General features: G+C 43.5%; 1 protein-coding gene across 3 annotated transcripts in view; it reads left to right on the top strand.

The window, feature by feature from the left end:
* The window catches only part of TFRC (transferrin receptor), a 77,426-nt gene that overhangs the window by 37,458 nt on the left and 21,365 nt on the right, over nucleotides 1-18,603 (top strand). For all 3 annotated transcript variants that reach the window (XM_089680119.1, XM_089680120.1, XM_089680118.1), the window contains exons 7-11: nucleotides 974-1,096; nucleotides 1,283-1,393; nucleotides 3,741-3,880; nucleotides 8,691-8,839; nucleotides 8,935-9,054. In XM_089680119.1, coding sequence (XP_089536245.1) covers nucleotides 974-1,096; nucleotides 1,283-1,393; nucleotides 3,741-3,880; nucleotides 8,691-8,839; nucleotides 8,935-9,054 — 643 coding nt within the window. The remainder of the gene's footprint in view (nucleotides 1-973; nucleotides 1,097-1,282; nucleotides 1,394-3,740; nucleotides 3,881-8,690; nucleotides 8,840-8,934; nucleotides 9,055-18,603) is intronic.

Raw genomic sequence — 18,603 nt, 5'->3', positions numbered from 1 at the left:
TTGTGTTTCTATTTGCATAAAATTGTGTCTTTGTTTGAGAGTAATTATAGCTCTGGGATCCTTGCTGCTGTGATTGCTGCTCAAGGGAATGGATAGAGTGCAAACAGGCTGATGCTCCCCTTCAACAAAATTAAAATTTTTCAGTGTGGCTGCCTGATGCAATATCTTGATCATTGCAAGAGTTTAATATTAAGTGCCTTGTGCAGGGAAGAAGTTTGAATTTTGGCAAGATTTTTCTCTTTAACTGCCTCCTGCCCGCCATATAAGGAAATGATGGACAGGCGGCGGTTCTCTCGTTTTGGGAGGAAGTCATATGATGTCCTTGCACTCTAACTGCGCATGCGTGCCCCAGGAGCGTGCAGCGATCAGTGGTGCGCTGTATGGGACACAGCAGATCACCGATCACCGATCAGCGAAAAGAGCTGATGACGTTGACTCTGTCATGTGATCAGCTTTGTCAAACCTCAGCTGATCGCATGTAAACAAGGAAATGCCAGTTATCTGCATTCCTCTCCTCACGCTGACAGCTCGGGAGGAGAGCCAGTAAGCGGCATTCTTCAGAGGGGACATGTACACTGATCATCGGTGCCCATCTGAGCTGCCTGTCAGTGCAGCCTCATTAGCGTACATCAGTGAAGGAGAAAAATTACTTCATTTTTTGCTAAAAAAAAAAAAACAAAAAACCCAGTGGTGATTAAATACTACCAAAAGAAAGCTCTGTCTTGAATTATGAAATATTTCATGGGTACAGTGTTGCGTGACCACGCAATTGTCATTCTAAGTGCATCAGTGCTGATAGCTGAAAATTGGCCTGGGCAGGAAGGGGGTGAAAGTGCCAGATAGGCAAGTGGTTAAAGGTAGGATTTGTTTTTTTTTTTTTTTGTTTAATTTTTTTAATTTTTTTTTTTTTTTTTCCTCCCCGTTTGGGTTACTTAAACCAGTGTCTGTTTTTTTTTTTTTGTTTGTTTTTAAGGGTACTCTTGTATACGGTCATTATGGTTGTCCACAAGACTTTGACACTCTGCGTGCTAACAACATTAATGTGACTGGAGTATTGGTTCTATTACGCTCTGGAAAAATTGGCTTCGCTGAAAAGGTATTGATTAAACCCATAAAAAATGCACCCGTGCATTTCATGCACCCATGAAAAACGCAGCAAGATATGCTTTTTTTTTTTTTTTTGCGCTCTTGATTCGGATCATTGTGAAAGTAGCCTTTGTCAATCTTGTGATGTAACTTTTTTTTTTTTTTTTTTTTTTTTTTTTTTTTTTCTTCTTCCCAGGTTAGAAATGCTGAACTTGCTCAAGCTGCTGGTGTTTTGATATATCCTGACCCTTCTGACTTCATCTTTCCTTCTAATGCTGACCAAGAAATTGAGTCGCCTTTTGGGCATGTAAGTTCTTGTTGAGATTATTTAGAAATTTGTCAGTAAACTCATTTTGTAGCATTTCATAAAGGTATTGTAGGAGACTGTGTGGTTTTTTTTTTGTTTGTTTTTTTTAACTAAACAATAGTTTGACTCTCATATATCTACATTGTCCTGCAGTCCAAACAGTTTCTTCATATCTTGACTATCTACTGCTGCCTCATGTACTTTTTTTTTTTTTCACCTAGAAAGGAATTTGAAGCCTTTTGACACTTCTTTTTCAACCGTGGGTGTCCAAACTCACACTTTGAGTACTTCAGCTGTCAGCTTTCTTGTGGAAGTGATTCACTTCACTTGTGCTGCAATCCAGTTCTTTTCCTAACTGCCATATATTAGCACTCATTTCCTAGCTTCAGTTGCCAGGGAAGAAGGTGATCAAACTCTACTTGTGCTTCATTGGCATCGTTAAGGCCCATAGGTGACATTGGGGGGGGGGGGGGGCGTGGTGCTTTTAGACCCTCTTACTGTTGGACCCCATTTCACAGCAATAATGTTAAGTGGAAAAAAATAAGTTTACCAAATCCATAAAATAAATTTTTAAAGCCCCCATGTATATGCGCATAATGTAAATGCATGAGGGTGTTCCTTTTGTACGTTGTGCTAAACATATTTGGTATCATCTTGCATACTGGAGTGGGGAGCAGTACGTGAAGACATCAATCATTGTTAACTGTACACTGATGATTTTTAAGGGCTTTTAAATAGCCTTGCCTTTTTATACAATTCCCATTTACCTGTCTCACTACAACTTCCACTGCTTGTCACCCTTCTCCACTGCACTGGAATTGCTTTTTACCATGTTCTCGTCAAACTTTCAAAAAAATTCTTTAAAGATTTTTTTTCCTTAACCACTTCTCGTCCGTCCCATGTACATAAACGGCTGGACGGGAGCAGTGCCGAAGCGGGTGGCCGTCTATAAATGACCCCCGTATTTACTGCCTGTGCGTGCTCCTTGAGATCCGGTGCCCGCTGTGTCCTGATCGCTGTACGGGACCTCTGTGTGTAAGGTCCCGAAAATGTGATCAGTGATCACATGAACAGTTAGTAAACAAGATGTCCCTTCCTGACGACATTGCTTACTATTTGTAAAATCTGTGAATGATCAGAGTTCACATGGTACAAGGCTATTCACAACAGCCTTGTACCATGTGACAAGCTGTGACCAATCATAGCTCTCACAGTATTTCTCAATTGCTGCAAGAATGCAACCAGAGAGGAGAAATGATTGCTTTTATAGCCTTTTATGGGTGTAAAAGAAATCGGTGTAAAAAAAAAAAAATCGCCCACCACAAGTAGTACAGTGTTACTATGGTGACACTGTATTGCTAGGGTGACAGTATATTAAAAATTTAATAAATATAAAAAGTTAAAATAAAAAAATACATTTTTGGTGTTTAAACTATTTTGTTTGTTTTGGGGTTTTTTTTTTTTCTCTAAAAAGAGCTGAATACATTTTTATGAAAGATTATTTGCAAAATTTTATAAGAACACTTTTCTTCAAAATGTTTGGACTTTTTTTTTCATTTTATATAGCAAAAAATAAAAATCCCAGTGGTGAAGAAATACCACCAAAAATTAAAGTTTTATCTTTCTCAAAAAAAAGGCAAAAAAATTCATATGGGTACAGTGTTAAGACCGCGCAATTGTCATTCAAAGTGTGATAGCACTGAAAGCTGAAAACTTGGCCTGGGCAGAAAGGGGGTGAAAGTGTCCGGACTTGATGAAGTGGTTAAGGCAAGCAAAAAATCTGAAATGCAAGGTGTTCTCTAGTCAGTGGTCTAGCGCCATTTCTTCTGTGTTAAGGATGACATTGTTGCATTATTTACGGCTACAGTACATTTGCAAGAGGGGTCACTTAGTGCCTGGTCAAAAGAATATGCAGTACATCACTGCATTACATGCAACATTTTTTAGAAAGACTAAGTGCGAGTATAGAAAACTACCGGCTGTTCCTGCCAGAAATGCTGCACTGAAATGTCATCACCTTGCCTAGTTTGCTGTACTACAATGTTCCACCTCATTGTTACTTACTGTAGATACGTAGGTGGTAAAGTGGTCTGTAGCCCGGTGGGATAGAACTTGGGCAGGGTTGACACTGCTTAGGATGTCTGTGCTACAGAAGCCATTTTGTCAGCTTGCTACAGAAAGCTAGGCTCTTGCTAGCATGCAGCATTTTAAAGAAATATAACATGAGGAAAATGTGCCTGTATTGCTGTGTTTTTTTTTTTTTTCTCTCCCCTCTCCTGTTGGCTGGGTCAGGTACACCTGTTGAGTAAAAGTGCAGTTTACCACCTTGATTTTCCTTATCCCAAAGGCTCATTTTGGCACTGGAGACCCTTACACACCTGGTTTCCCGTCATTTAACCATACACAGTTCCCACCATCAAGATCCTCTGGACTGCCAGGAATTCCGGTTCAGTCACTTTCTAGCCAGGATGGCAAAAATCTACTTGGGTATGATCATTTATCAATTACTTTCTGAATGTGTGGTGTGTGGGTCCCCCCCCCCCCCCCCCCAGAAAAAATGGATCAGTTCATAAGTTTTCATTAGTTCACATCATGGAAGAAAAATAGGGTTTTCTTCCATTCAAAAAAACTGATGTTATTGGCTGTGAACATGGATGTACACAGATGAACATCCGAAGTCCATCCGACAATTACGAGTCACAATGTGTGCATTCATAAATATCTTGCGTGCCGCGGCCGGGATCCGGAGACGAGCCAGACAGAAAACGCACAGGAATTGGCGGGGAACGGGAAAAGTGACGCCTTTTATCTGAGAAATCTCTTATGTTTGGAAGATGGAGCACCCCCTCGTCTCCGCCCCCACTTTGTCTCAGCAGTCGGTTCCAAACAGTGAGATTTTTGTGCCGCCAGGCTTCTCCATCTACAAGTGAGCTTCTGCCAGCGCTGGAGTAGCCCACAGCAGGTCTAAAAGTAGAACAAAAACGTCTTGCCCGGCACCCAAAACCATGTCCCAGGTGTTGAGTGGAATTTAACATCTCTGCAGCGATTTCCATCTCACTGCATATTTGCTTTAAATTGCCTAAAAATTCATTACAGCCCCCTTCACATGGGTGTTCCGTATGTCCGTTTCTCATCTGTCCATTTACGGATGAAAAACGAACACCCATGTATTTCTATGGACTACGGATGCAGAGGTTGAAGGGGTGGGGGGGTAAGCTCTCAGTGCTCAGACCATACAGCCACACACTGTATCAATTTTGGTCTGCATGGCTGTGTTCCAGAAGGAAGCCTGTTTAGCAAACTGTTTGCAGGCTTTCTTGTGCATCATTTTTAAAGACAAGCATACTAAGGACATGGATTACTGGAACCATGTCCTGTGGTTTTGATGAGACTGAAAAAAAAAATTTGGTTTAGATGGTGTCAAGCGTGTGTGGCAGCAACCAGGTGAGGAGTACAGACAAGTGTCTTGCCTGCAGTAAAGCATGGTGGTGGGAGTGTTATGGTCTGGGGCTGCATGAGTGCTGCTGCAACTGGGGAGCTACAGTTCATTGAGGGAGCCATGAATGCCAACATGTACTGTGACATGTTGAAGCAGAGCATGATCCCCCTCCCTTTCGGAGACTGGGCCACAGGGCAATATTCCAACATGATTAAGTCCCCAAACACTCCAAGACAGCCACTGCCTTGCTAAAGAAGCTGGGGGTAAAGGTGATGGACTGGCCAAGCATGTCTCCAGACCTAAACCCTATTGAGCATCAGTGGGGCATCCTCAAATGGAAGGTGGAAGAGCGCAAGGTCTCTAACATCCACCAGCTCCGTGATGTCGTCATGGAGGAGTGGAAGAAATCTCTATTGGCAACCTGTGAAGCCCAGGTGAACTCCATGCCCAAGAGGGTTAAGGCAGTGCTGGAAAATAATGGTGGCCACACAAAATATTGAAACTTTGGGCCCAATTTGGACATTTTCACTTAGGGGTGTACTCACTTTTGTTGCCAGTGGTTTAGACATTAATGGCTGTGTTGAGTTATTTTGAGGGGACAGCAAATTTACACTGTTATACAAGCTGTACACTCACTACTTTACATTGTAGCAAAGTGTCATTTCTTCAGTGTTGTCACATGAAAAGATATGATAAAAAATTTCCAAAAAATGTGACTGTTGCTTACTTTTGCGCGATAGTGTGTGTGTGTGTGTGTGTGTGTACAAAAGCAAAGTATAAAAAAAACTAAATTCATCAATTTTTTTTTTTTTTTTTTTTTAAAGAAATACAGATCAAAATCCAAATTAAACCCTTTTAGGGGTTAATGTCTCCAAATGATGGATCCATTGAACCTCCCGTTGTCTAAGTTGTACTGTTACATCCACATTTGTTCTTAGAAATTCCATCAATTACCATAAATCTAAGTTGAGGAAACCGTATGACCTTTTCCACGAAATGTCTCGAGGATATGGCGGTTCTTACCTCGTCAGCTGGGCGAGAGATTTCTATCAAACCAGCCAACAAAGGGGGTTCTGTCATTATGGTTACTAATAAATACGAACAAGAGATTCTTGGACATTTGGCCAATATCCGTACTTATCGGTTGGACAGCAATCCTATATTCCTTGTACAAGATAGGATTAACGAGATTGTTACTCAGGCAAATAGACAAGTTGTTATTGATAATGATACTAAAACGTATTTAATTTCAGAATATCCTGTAACACCTATTATATATGTCCTTCCTAAGATACATAAAAGTCCTTCTAAATCCTCGGACGGCCAATTGTATCTTGTACTCAGTCAGTTACTACTCCTTTTAGCCAAATATTTGATAAATGTTTGACTCCTTTTGATTCTAAATACTCGATCTTATATACGAGAACTCAAGATATTTTTTTTTTTTTTTTTTTAAATAAAAATCCACTATCTTAGTTTACCCCCTGATTCTATATTGATCACTTGGGATGTAGTGAAGCTATATACAGTCGGGTCCATAAATATTGGGACATCGACACAATTCTAACATTTTTGGCTCTATACACCACCACAATGGATTTGAAATGAAACAAACAAAATATGCTTTAACTGCAGACTGTCAGCTTTAATTTGAGGGTATTTACATCCAAATAAGGTGAACAGTGTAGGAATTACAACAGGGCCTCCCACTTGTTAAGGGACCAAAAGTAATGGGACAGAATAATCATAAATGAAACTTTCACTTTGTAATACTTGGTTGCAAATCCTTTGCAGTCAATTACAGCCTGAATTCTGGAACGCATAGACATCACCAGATGCTGGGTTTCATCCCTGGTGATGCTCTGCCAGGCCTCTACTGCAACTGTCTTCAGTTCCTGCTTGTTCTTGGGGCGTTTTCCCTTCAGTTTTTTGTCTTCAGCAAGTGAAATGCATGCTCAATCGGATTCAGGTCAGGTGATTGACTTGGTCATTGCATAACATTCCACTACTTTCCCTTAAAATAACTCTTTGGTTGCTTTTGCAGTATGCTTTGGGTCATTGTCCATCTGCACTGTGAAGCGGTGTCCAATGAGTTCTGAAGCATTTGGCTGAATATGAGCAGATATTGCCTGAAACACTTCAGAATTCATCCTGTTGCTTTTCTCAGCAGTCACATCAATAAATACAAGAGAACCAGTTCCATTGGCAGCCATACATGCCCACGCCATGACACTACCACCACCATGCTTCACTGATGAGGTGGTATGCTTAGGATCAGGAGCAGTTCCTTTCCTTCTCCATACTCTTCTCTTCCCATCACTCTGGTACAAGTTGATCTTGGTCTCATCTGTCCAAAGGATGTTCCAGAACTGTGAAGGCTTTTTTAGATGTCGTTTGGCAAACTCTAATCTGGCCTTCCTGTTTTTGAGGCTCACCAATGGTTTACATCTTGTGGTGAACCCTCTGTATTCACTCTGGTGAAGTCTTCTCTTGATTGTTGACTTTGACACATACACCTACCTCCTGGAGAGTGTTCTTGATCTGGCCAACTGTTGTGAAGGGTGTTCTCTTCACCAGGGAAAGAATTATTTGGTCATCCACCACAGTTGTTTTCCGTGGTCTTCCGGGTCTTTTGGTGTTGCTGAGCTCACCGGTGCGTTCCTTCTTTTTAAGAATGTTTTGGCCACGCCTAATGTTTTTGCTATCTCTCTGATGGGTTTGTTTTGTTTATTCAGCCTAATGATGGCTTCCTTCACTGATGGTGACAGCTCTTTGGATCTCATCTTGAGAGTTGACAGCAACAGATTCCAAATGCAAATAGCACACTTGAAATGAACTCTGGACCTTTATCTGCTCATTTTTATTGGGATAATGAGGGAATAACACACACCTGGCCATGGAACAGCTGAGAAGCCAATTGTCCCATTACTTTTGGTCCCTTAACAAGTGGCAGGCACATATGCAAACTGTTGTAATTCCTACACCGTTCACCTGCTTTGGATGTAAATACCCTCAAATTAAAGCTGACAGTCTGCAGTTAAAGCACATCTTGTTCATTTCAAATCCATTGTGGTGGTGTATAGAGCCAAAAATGTTAGAATTGTGTCGATGTCCCAATATTTATGGACCTGACTGTACACCAATCCCACATGAACTGGGGATTGAAGATTGTAGACTCTTATTTTTTTTCAAAAAGTTATGATTCTTTGCATTTTTCCTTCCTATTACAACTTTGACTTTTTTTTTTTTTTTCTTTTTTGGAGGATAATTATTTTATTCAAGGAGAATTATTTATAGCTTATCGGGGCAGCGGTGGGTTCTAATGTCGCTCCTCCATATGCAATTTCCTTACCTTGGCCATTTTTGAGGACTGAACACCTTGTACAGTTTTTCTGGGCACTCCAGGTAGTTTGCAGTTCTGGAATACGACAGCACTGGAGGACTGGCTTTTTTTTTTTTTTTTTTCTTAACCTGTTTTTGCGACCCTATTGACTATTTGCAACAACGTTTGGTTCTGTGATCTCGTCTCAATATCTTAGCAATATCAAGAGTGCTGCATCCCTCTGAAAGACTTTTTACAATTTTTGACTTTAAGTCCGTTAAATCTCTTGGCCCATTTTGCCTGTGGAAAAGATGCCTAATAATTATGCACGCCTTTTTGATATAGAGTGTTGATCTACTTAGGCCACACACTCATTACACAAATACCCATCACCTGATATGCTTAAATCCAATAAGCATTCACGTTTTTATACAGATTGGGGTTGAACAATATGCATAAAATTGATTTGGTCAAAATACTCGCTTTCCTAATTTTGTGTGTGTGATATTTCATTTTATGCCCCCCTCTCTCTCCAGAAAACTGGAAAATAAGGATTGCCCAAGAGATTGGAATGTTGGCTGCAAGCTTAAAGGCCAGTATACTGTTAAACTTGAAGTGGACAATGTTTTGGCTGAAAAGAAAATTCTTAATGTGTTTGGTGTCATCAAAGGATTTGAAGATCCAGGTAACTTCTGTTTTTTTTGTTTTTTGTTTTTTTGTTTGTTTAGGCAATTTTTTATTTAAACCAGTAAAAAAAACGTATTTTTCTGATTTCTACAGATCGTTATGTTGTAGTTGGGGCTCAGAGAGATTTCTGGAGGACTGGAGCTGCTAAAGCGGTCGTTGGGTCATCTGTTCTATTAGAAGTGGCCCGTGTCATAACACAGATGGTTAAAGAGGGCAAGTATAGCGTATACTTTTTTTATTTTTGTTGTAAGGTCAGCCCAAACTAAAGTTGGTTGTAAAGTCTGAAGGGTGTATATATATTTTTTTAAACCTTCAGTAACCCCCTCCATCCCCCCAGCTTGTCACTCCAGTACTTTGCCTGAGGCTGATCCAGCGATGTGCACAAGTATCCTTTTGTCCTGGGAAAGATGGCGAAACCACTGGAGCCAGAGATGCTAATATAGTGTAGTATTATCCATTGGGCGTACCCCTGAAGATGTGGTTGCATGAAACTATTTGGGTGGAGCCTGCATTGCTGACGTCACGCCGCCTATGCCGAGGATTGGAGCAGCGGCCATCTTAATACTTTTTTTTTTTTTTTTTTCTTCCCTTCACGTGGAACATTTTTAATACATGTAAACCAATATGAATAATAAAGACTACACTATATTAGCATCTCTGGCTCCTGTGGTTGACAGGTACCCGAAATTGACAGGTACCCGCTTCCGCTGTGATTGCCTCTCTCCCTGTAGTCTTCTGGGACACGTGACAGGTCCCAGAAGACTATAAGGCCAGTCACATAGTGCAGCGCTTCGCAAACTGTCACAGCCAGGTGCCCCCATAAAGCTGAGGTGATGAGGACACTGCTGGACGGACCGAGGAGCAGGTTCTGCTGCACAGCAGAGCCAAGCGGCTGGCCTGCTATTCTAACATGGTGGCGACGGGAAGAATACTGGGCCGGCTGCACCATAAGACGCACAGACCTTTCTCCTCCTCCCCCCCCCCCCCCCCCCCCCCCCACACACACACACACATTTTTTTGGGGGAAAAAAGTGTGTCTTATCGAGCGAAAAATACTGTAATACACAAGGAAAATTTGGGTAAAAAATGGAAAATTCACTAAGTGGATCAAAATTGGATAAGATAATTTTGGATTTCACAAGTTTTGAAAATATGAGCACTTTTGCATGGAATGTTAGAGTGGGACAGATTTTACAAGCAAATGGGGTGGGAGTATAATTCACTGTTTAATATCGCTGGAGGGAACTGATTTATTTCCTCCAGGGAAAGAATATTGTAGGTAAATGGATAAAAGATAAAAATGCATGTTTGAAAGGTATCACTGAAAAAGAATTGTGTTCTTTTGTAGATTTAAAAAAAAATAATATAGGATTATTTTGCAAGTTAGATGAATGGAGTTATCACCAATTGAGACATTTTGTGGTAGCCCTCCCGCAGCCACGAAGGAGCGGTGGAGAACATGCACCCATTGGAACATTTATTTAGCAATGAATCAATATGTAAACATGTAGCCTCCTGTATCTCTAAAATCCTTAACTTTCCCGGATGTGTTTCTGCATCATTCTTGGGAAAGTGGGGAAAAAGAGCTCTGATTGAAACTGGAAGAACAAGAGAAAAGGAAAACACTGAAACTATCACATGGTGCTGTAGATATGAGAGTAGTGGAAATGAACTATAAATGCTTAGTGAGTACCGTACACCTACTTTGCTACATAAACCAGCTCAGTTCACCTTTATGTTGGAGGGGTTGCGGGAGGGAAGGAACTATGGCACATATATGGTGGAAATGTCCTAAAATACAGGAGCTTTAGCAAGAAATAATACAAATTCAGGAGATAACAGGAATTAAAATACCAATAACCCTTGGGCCTGTATATTTCATAACTTAGATTTTACAGTGAAACATTACAAGAACATATTTCATTTAATAAATGCTGCTAAGGGATTGGTACCTAGATTCTGGCAGAGACAGGAAATCCCCAAAATAAGATTGGATAATCGGAGTGGAGTATATGATAGTTTCACCAAGTGGGTTAGGAGGTGGAAGACAGACGCTAGAGGTTAATTGAGGATTTGGATGCCGGGGGGGAGTTTTTGGTTAAAATTGTGTGATATGGAAAATGTGTGAGTTTTTTTAATAACTGAACTTTTTTTATAATAAAATTAAAAAAAAAAAACTCGAACCTTTTATCACTTTAAACGGAGGTTCTGTGACCCATGTTACTTGCTGGCTTTCTATGGCCCCTTTCTATGGCATGTCCTGTTGCATTTTAGAACTACATGTAAAGAACCCCTTAAACGTTGGCGAGCTTGCAGATCTTGTCTAGCCCCCAAGCAACTTATAAACTAGGGATGCATCGAAATTTTGGTGGCCGAAATGTGTCGGTCGAAATGAGAGCATCGATTTTTATAGGTGCTGAAAAAACCTCGGCCCCTCCTTCCGCCTTCGGCTGCTGGTCGGTAGTTCTCAGCCTTACCTGAGAAAGCATCGTTCCTGGCGCTAGGCATAGAGTTGCGTGAAGGAAAGATGGCCGCCACTCTCTATGCCCTTTGGAGGAGTGGAGTGATGTCCCTTCCCATTCCAGCCTTTTTTTTTTTTTTGATCCAATGCTTTACATTGCAGAGGAGAGATGTGGGGTCTTATTGACCCCATATCTCTTCATAAAGAGAACCTGTCACTAATTTCTGTCACAAGGGATGCATGCATTCCTTGTGATTAAGTATAAAAGTGATTTTTTTTTTTTTTTTTTTTTTTTTTTTTTAAGGAACAGTTCAAAAATACCCAATTTTTTTAAAACAAAGTTTAAAGTGCCCCCGTGCTCGCACATAGTGGTGAACGCATACATGGGCCATGTCCACATATGTAAACGGTGTTCAAACCACACACGTGAGGTATGGCCACGAACATCAGAGCAAGAGCAATAATTCTCACACCAGAACTCTAACTTTACACTGCTAACCTGTAGAACTTTTTTTAAGCATCGCTCATGAGATTTTTAAGTATTATTATTATTACATCGAGTTTATATAGCGCCAAAGGGTTTGCTCAGCGCTGTACAATGGGGGGGGGGGGGGGGACAATACATGGCACAGTACAACAATAATGGACAACGTACGAGGGGTAAGAGGGCCCTACTCTTTCGAGCTTACAATCTAGGAGGGAGGGGGTAATGGTACAGTAGGAAGTGGCTGAGGGGAATGAGGGGTGGGAGGAAAGAGGGAGAATGGCCGTTAGGTGAGGGTGGGGTAGGCTTCCCTGAAGAGATGGGCTTTGAGGGAGCGCCTGAATGTGAGGAGGGAAGGCGACAGTCTGATGGATTGGGGCAGTGAGTTCCACAGGATGGGGGAGGACCTGGAGAAGTCTTGCAGTCGTGCATGGGAGGAGACCACCAGGGAGCAGGATAGGAGGTCTTGTGAGGAGCGAAGGGTACGGGTAGGGCGGTACTTGGGGATCAGGTTGGTGAGGTAGTCGGGCAGTGTTGTAAACGGCTTTGTAGGTCAGGGTTAAGTTTAAATTTGATGCATTGGGCGATCGGGAGCCAGTGGAGGGAGAGGCAGAGGGGGGTGGCAGAGGTGGAGCGGGTGGTGAGGTGGATGAGTCTAGCCGCTGAGTTCAGGATGGTCTGGAGTGGGGAGAGCCTGCACTTGGGTAGGCCGGTGAGAAGAGAATTGCAGTAGTCAAGGCGTGAGATGATGAGGGAGTGTACAAGAAGTTTAGTGGTGTCTGGGGTGAGGAAGGTACGTATCTTGGCAATGTTGCGGAGGTGGAGCCTGCATGTGTTTGTAAGTGACTCGACATGAGGTTGGAAGGAGAGGTTCGAGTCAAGAATGATGCCAAGGACTTTGGCGGGTGGGAATGATAGTGGAGTTGTTGGTGATGATGGATGGGGGGGGGGGGGGTGTGGGCGGGGGGAAAGACGAGGAGCTCGGTTTTGGAGAGGTTGAGCTTGAGGAAATGTAGCGACATCCAGTCTGAGATGTTGTTTAGGAGCTGAGTAATGCGGGCGGAGATAGTGGGGGTGAGGAGAGGGGTGGAGAGGTAGATTTGGGTGTCGTCAGCGTAGAGGTGATAGTTGAAGCCGTGGGAGTGTATGAGTTTGCCCAGGGAGGAGGTGTAGATGGAGAAGAGAAGGGGTCCAAGGACAGAGCCTTGGGGGACCCCAACAGAGGGGGAGGTGGCACCATTGTAGGTGACGCTGAAGGAGCGTCGGGATAGGTAGGATGAGAACCAAGAGAGAGCGGTATCTGATGCCAAGGGAGAGTAGTTTATTGAGGAGGGGGTGGTCAACTGTGTCGAAGGCTGCGGAGAGGTCCAGGAGAAGGACAGAGTAGTCGTCCTTGGCTTTGGCGTTTAGTAGGTCGTTAGTGATTTTGAGGAGGGCAGTTTCAGTGGAGTGTAGGGGACGGAAGCCAGACTGTAGTGGGTCAAGGAGGTTATTATCAGTAAGGTGGGAGCTTAGGCGATCGTAGACTATGCGCTCAACGAGCTTGGAGGTGAATGGCAGCAGGGAGATGGGTCTGAGGTTGTAGGGGTCTGCAGGATCCAGGGAGGGCTTTTTGAGGATGGGGGTGATATGCGCGTGCTTTAGGGGGGAGGGGAATGTAGAGAGGGAGAGATTGAAGATGTGGGTGAGGGAGGCGGGGGGTGACCGGGGAGTTGAGAGGGGATAGGGGGCAGGTAGTGAGGCGGGCTTCTGAGAGGACTTTGGCGACTTCCTCAGTAGTGACAGGGCTGAGGGAGTGCAGTGCAGGGGGGGTTATGGTGTGCGGGGCCTTGGGAGAGGTGGGGGGCAGTGCGGTTGTGAGGGTAGAGGAGGGGGGAGATGAAGGGGTGATGGGGTGGGGAGGTAGATTGCAAGTTGACAATGTCCTTACGGATAGCGTCAATCTTGTTGTGGAAATGGGTGGCAATCTCGTGGGCGGTGAGAGGTACTGAGTGGAGGAGGGGGGGGGAGAGAGCAGGGAGTTGAAGGTGGAGAAAAGTCGGCGAGGGCAGGAGGAGAGGGTGTTGATCAGGTTAACTAAGTAGGCCTGCTTGGCGGCGTGGAGGGAGGAGGTGTGAGGAAGGCAGACTTGTAGAGGGAGAATGCATGAGGGGACCTGGTTTTGCACCACCGTCTCTCCAGTGCGCAACTGCGACGTTTGAGGCGTTTAGTGCTATCATTCTGCTATGGTTGAAGTGGTCTAGGTTTGATGATGCGTGTGGTTAGGGGTGCCAGAGAGTCTAGGGCAGCTGACAGTGAGTCGTACAAGGTGGTGGCTATGTCAGGACATGACAGTGAAAGGATGCTGTCGTGTAGGCGGTCGGTGGCCGAGTGGAGGGGGGCCGGGTTCAGGTTGCGGCTGGTGATGTTTTGGCGTTTTTGGGGGGGGGGGGGGTTGGGTGAAGGGGAGATGGAGAACGTGATGAGGTGGTGGTCTGAGAGAGGGAAGGGGGCGTTAGAGAACTGGTTGAGGGTACAGAGGTGGGAGAAGACTAGGTCCAGGGTGTTCCCTCCGATGTGGGTGGAGGATTGAGTGTACTGTGTGAGCGCGAAGGAGGAGGTTAGGTGGAGGAATTGGGAAGTAGCCGGGTTGTTGTCGTTGATGGGGATATTGAAGTCCCCGAGGATGATGGTCGGTAGCTCAGAGGAGAGGAAGAAGGGGAGCCAAGCGGCGAAGTTGTCCAGGAAGTGGGGTATGGACCCAGGAGGTCTGTAGATCACTGCGATCCTTAGGGGATGGGTGAGAAGAGTCGGATGCAGTGCGCCTCAAAGGAGGGGAAGGATAGAGAGGGTGGGTTAGGGAGGACCTGGAAGGTGCTCAGCGGTGATAGTTTCATGCCGTTCCACGAGCGTGCGCAATTTTAACGCTTGACATGTGTATCTATTTACTTGCTGTAACATCCTCTCTCTTTTTACAAAAAAAGGGGGTATATATTTGCGGGGTTTTTTTTTTTTGTTTTTAATCTGTATTTTTTTTCTAAAAAATCTATATTAATTTTTAAAAACTGCATATTTCAGTTTTCGGCCAAGTGCATTTTGAAGTTTTTGGTTTCGGCACTATCATTTTCATTTCGGTGCACCATTAGGTGGTTTAACGTGCATTACCCCAAAATGTTTAGGTGTGCTTTTGCCTAGGTTTATCCTTATTGTATTTTTATTATTTTCATACAGAAGAAATGCCTTGTTGATACTGCCAGTCGCGTTTGTTTGCTGACTATGGAATTCACTGAATCAGATCTCTGCTTGCATGGTCAGTTGCGTCCTAAAGCTCGATATTCAGAAGTACAAGGTGCCATGCAAGGTGTGCCTATATCTCCCGTACTCAGTTTCCCTGCCACGCCTCCCACCCCACCAGCAGTGCCTTAATAGCTGAAGCCTCACTATCGCAATGCAGTTTTCCAAGCCTCTGTAGCTGCAGACGTTATGGGAAACAGGTTGATTGTTTAAACTGACCCTCATAATTCTTCAGAATTAAAATAGAAATAACAGCATGTATAACTTTTGCTAAAAACAACCAAATTTCCTTGCGCTGCCAAAAACAATTTCAAGACTGCTGCATCCACTACACAATCTAGATACTAGATGTAAAACCACTAATTCAAGAAAAGTGGGCACGTCATCTCTTAAAAATTCCAAAGTGTAATTGTGTATGCAATATAACTATATCAAACCATATTTTAAGGAAATGGTGTAAATGCAATAAAATAATTGAAAACCAAATATAAACACAAAATTGTGCAGTATACTTTTAAAAGTGTTCAGACATTAAAGCATGTGTAATACCATACTTTACTTTCAAGATAACGATAAAACAAGAATGTTTGTTTATATATGTACAGGTGGGCATATGTGTATATGGACAATAAGCTTAAAAGCACTTTAAAGTGTATATACTATAACCCAGTACTCCACTCTCAAAATAGAAATAAACGTAGAGGTGTATATACACATGCAGATGGACTAATATACATATGGACAATCATAAATAAAAATGTTGTTCAATATTGCAAACAAAATAATAAAGATGAGTAAAGCAAACAAATGTGCAAAATGTCTGTACAGATGGTTAAATAGCCTGATAAACATCCAAAATCAAGATGGAAAATCCCAAAGAAAAGGACGATGCACTTAAATGTATGAGACGGAGAGCATTCAGGGCAGCATGAATAGAGGGTGCCAGGAAATCACACCACCCACATGTAAGGAAACTTACCACAGACACTGATCCCACATAGAGATCATAAAGCGCCTTGCTGTCCCACAGCACAAAATATGCAGACACGCCACTCCATCTAGGCTTGATCCTGTATAAGTGTGCTTAGCACAGAGGAGTTAAACGCAAGAAAGGACCACCATAGTGCAGCATGTTAAAACCAAGGACGTTTAGTATGGTGATGACAATCACGGGCATTCAACAAAGGATGAGCACCACTGGATTCACGCCAGTGTGCGTGATGACGCGTCGTGTTCGGTCCTGACCTAATGTGTTTCACTGTAAACAGCAACTTTAGATAGAGGCATCCGCTTTCCTTTCTTTCCTCCAGACTTTACATATTGAGTTGCTCAAGTCACTCTTGTAATGGTCGTGCATACCAGGCACCCGAATAGCTGTGTGTAGTAGCCATTTTGTTCATATCACAAGTCTTCCATACGATTTTGTCAGAAGAGAGAACTGGCTACCGTGATCTTCTCTCTCACCCTCCCTCCGCCTTTCAGCACATACAATCCACAACATCCTAGCTGCTCCCAGACACCCATTATCAGTCTGGTAATAGGTTTGGCAGGACACCAATATACATTGCAGGGCCATCAAGTGTCTTGACTTGGTCGCTTCAGTGAATAGAAAGTTAAGACATTGGGCCATAAATTTCTTAGTTGGAATCTATAGAATACGCATATCTGTCTTTTGGTAGAACCTATCCTAGTATGTGTCATAACTTCTAAAATCATGACCGTAGAGCCAGAATAAAGTCATTCACCTTCATCTGTTATTGACCAGCATTTTGAACCCAAAACACACCTATCCTGGGTGGTACCAGAGTGGATTAGGTCTCTGCACCCCTCCTATGAGAAGTTAATATTTGAGACCTCCTGTCATCTCTCTATCTATTGTTTTCAGTGTTATTAAAACGTATAGAAAACTGTCTGGGACTGAGTCATAAACTGGTAACCTCCCAGCAACCACCCCTGATCCAGATGATTGGTCAGCTGGTCTCTGTCAACTGTACAAATAATGGCCACTGCCCCAGTCTATAACTGGCCTTCTCAGAAAGGAGCACATGGAAGGGAGACGCATGTCAAACAACAAAAGTGAAAAATTCCCAGCTCTAACTTGCCAGCCAGCTTGCAAATGAACCAAATTAACCTGTCTAACAGTATGCGTTTTAAAAACGGGTTTAGTTGACACACATTTGCAAATACATGCGTAAGCTACATAACCTCGTCACTGCACAATGATATTCTGTAGTTCCTAACTACACATTTTGAGAGCTCCCATAGTAGAAGCACATGTATTTAATGGATAGGCCAAGGGCAGATGGACCTGAGGGAGCCCACCCCTCAAAAGTATAGGAGTGCACTGGACACCCAGCATGTAGCGCAATGGCAGCTAAGGTGTCCAGTGCACCCCCTCACCAACAATTCAGCAGTAAAAAAAAATGGCCACTGGCCTTCGCAGCAAGGAGTATATGGATTTTGTTTGCACCATTTTGACCTTTTCATTATTAAACCCTATTTTGAAAAGTGTTGAAATGGTCTCTAAGGCTTTTAATGCAAACTAGAGAATCCCTGTCTCTTGAATAGTGCTACTGTATATGGTAAATCTGAATATGTGTGTGTGTGTGTGTGTGTGTGTGTGTACAGATGTTTTAGTTTTCATATTTGTTCTTGCTAAAGATTTGATGGGCCCAAAGCTATCTGGTGGCAGTTTTTTTTTTTTTACCTTCCTGCATTGTATGCAGAAGGTAAAAAAAACCCTTGTGTGTAGCAGCCCCCCTAACCCATACCTGAGCCCCATCCCGATCCATAGATGACCACAAGAGCCTTGGTTCTCTGGGGACTCACCCCTGATTGGCTCACTGGCTGTGCTTGACAGCAGAGGGAGCCAATGGCTCCTGCTACCTCAGCCAATCAAGAGGGAGGGGTGGGGTCAAGATATGGCTCTGTGTGCGAATGGACATGAAGAGCTGCAGGTCGGGAGAGTGCCTGCTCGGGTGCCCCATAGCAAGCCGCTGGTTTTTAGGGGCACCCGAAAGGAGGGAGGGGCCAGGAAGGGAACCCAAGAAGAGTAGGATCTGGACTGCTGTGTCCAAAACCACTGCACAGAGCAGGCTAGTGTGACATGTTTGGAGTTTACAGTGATACTAAAGTCTTATTTAAAAAAAAAAAAAAAAAGACTTTAGTATCACTGTAAACTCCAAACATGTCACACTAGCCTGCTCTGTGCAGTGGTTTTGGACACAGCAGTCCAGATCCTACTCTTCTTGGGTTCCCTTCCTGGCCCCTCCCTCCTTTCGGGTGCCCCTAAAAACCAGCGGCTTGCTATGGGGCACCCGAGCAGGCACTCTCCCGACCTGCAGCTCTTCATGTCCATTCGCACACAGAGCCATATCTTGACCCCACCCCTCCCTCTTGATTGGCTGAGGTAGCAGCAGGAGCCATTGGCTCCCTCTGCTGGCACACAGCCAGTGAGCCAATCAGGAGTGAGTCCCCAGAGAACCAAGGCTCTTGTGGTCATCTATGGATCGGGATGGGGCTGAGGTAAGGGTTAGGGGGGCTG

Source organism: Staurois parvus, unplaced genomic scaffold (genome assembly GCF_062004578.1).
Source record: "Staurois parvus isolate SC_StPar_1 unplaced genomic scaffold, SC_StPar_1.0 ptg000235l, whole genome shotgun sequence".
Lineage (NCBI taxonomy): Eukaryota > Metazoa > Chordata > Amphibia > Anura > Ranidae > Staurois > Staurois parvus.
This window is presented reverse-complemented; position numbering and strand designations above follow the sequence as displayed.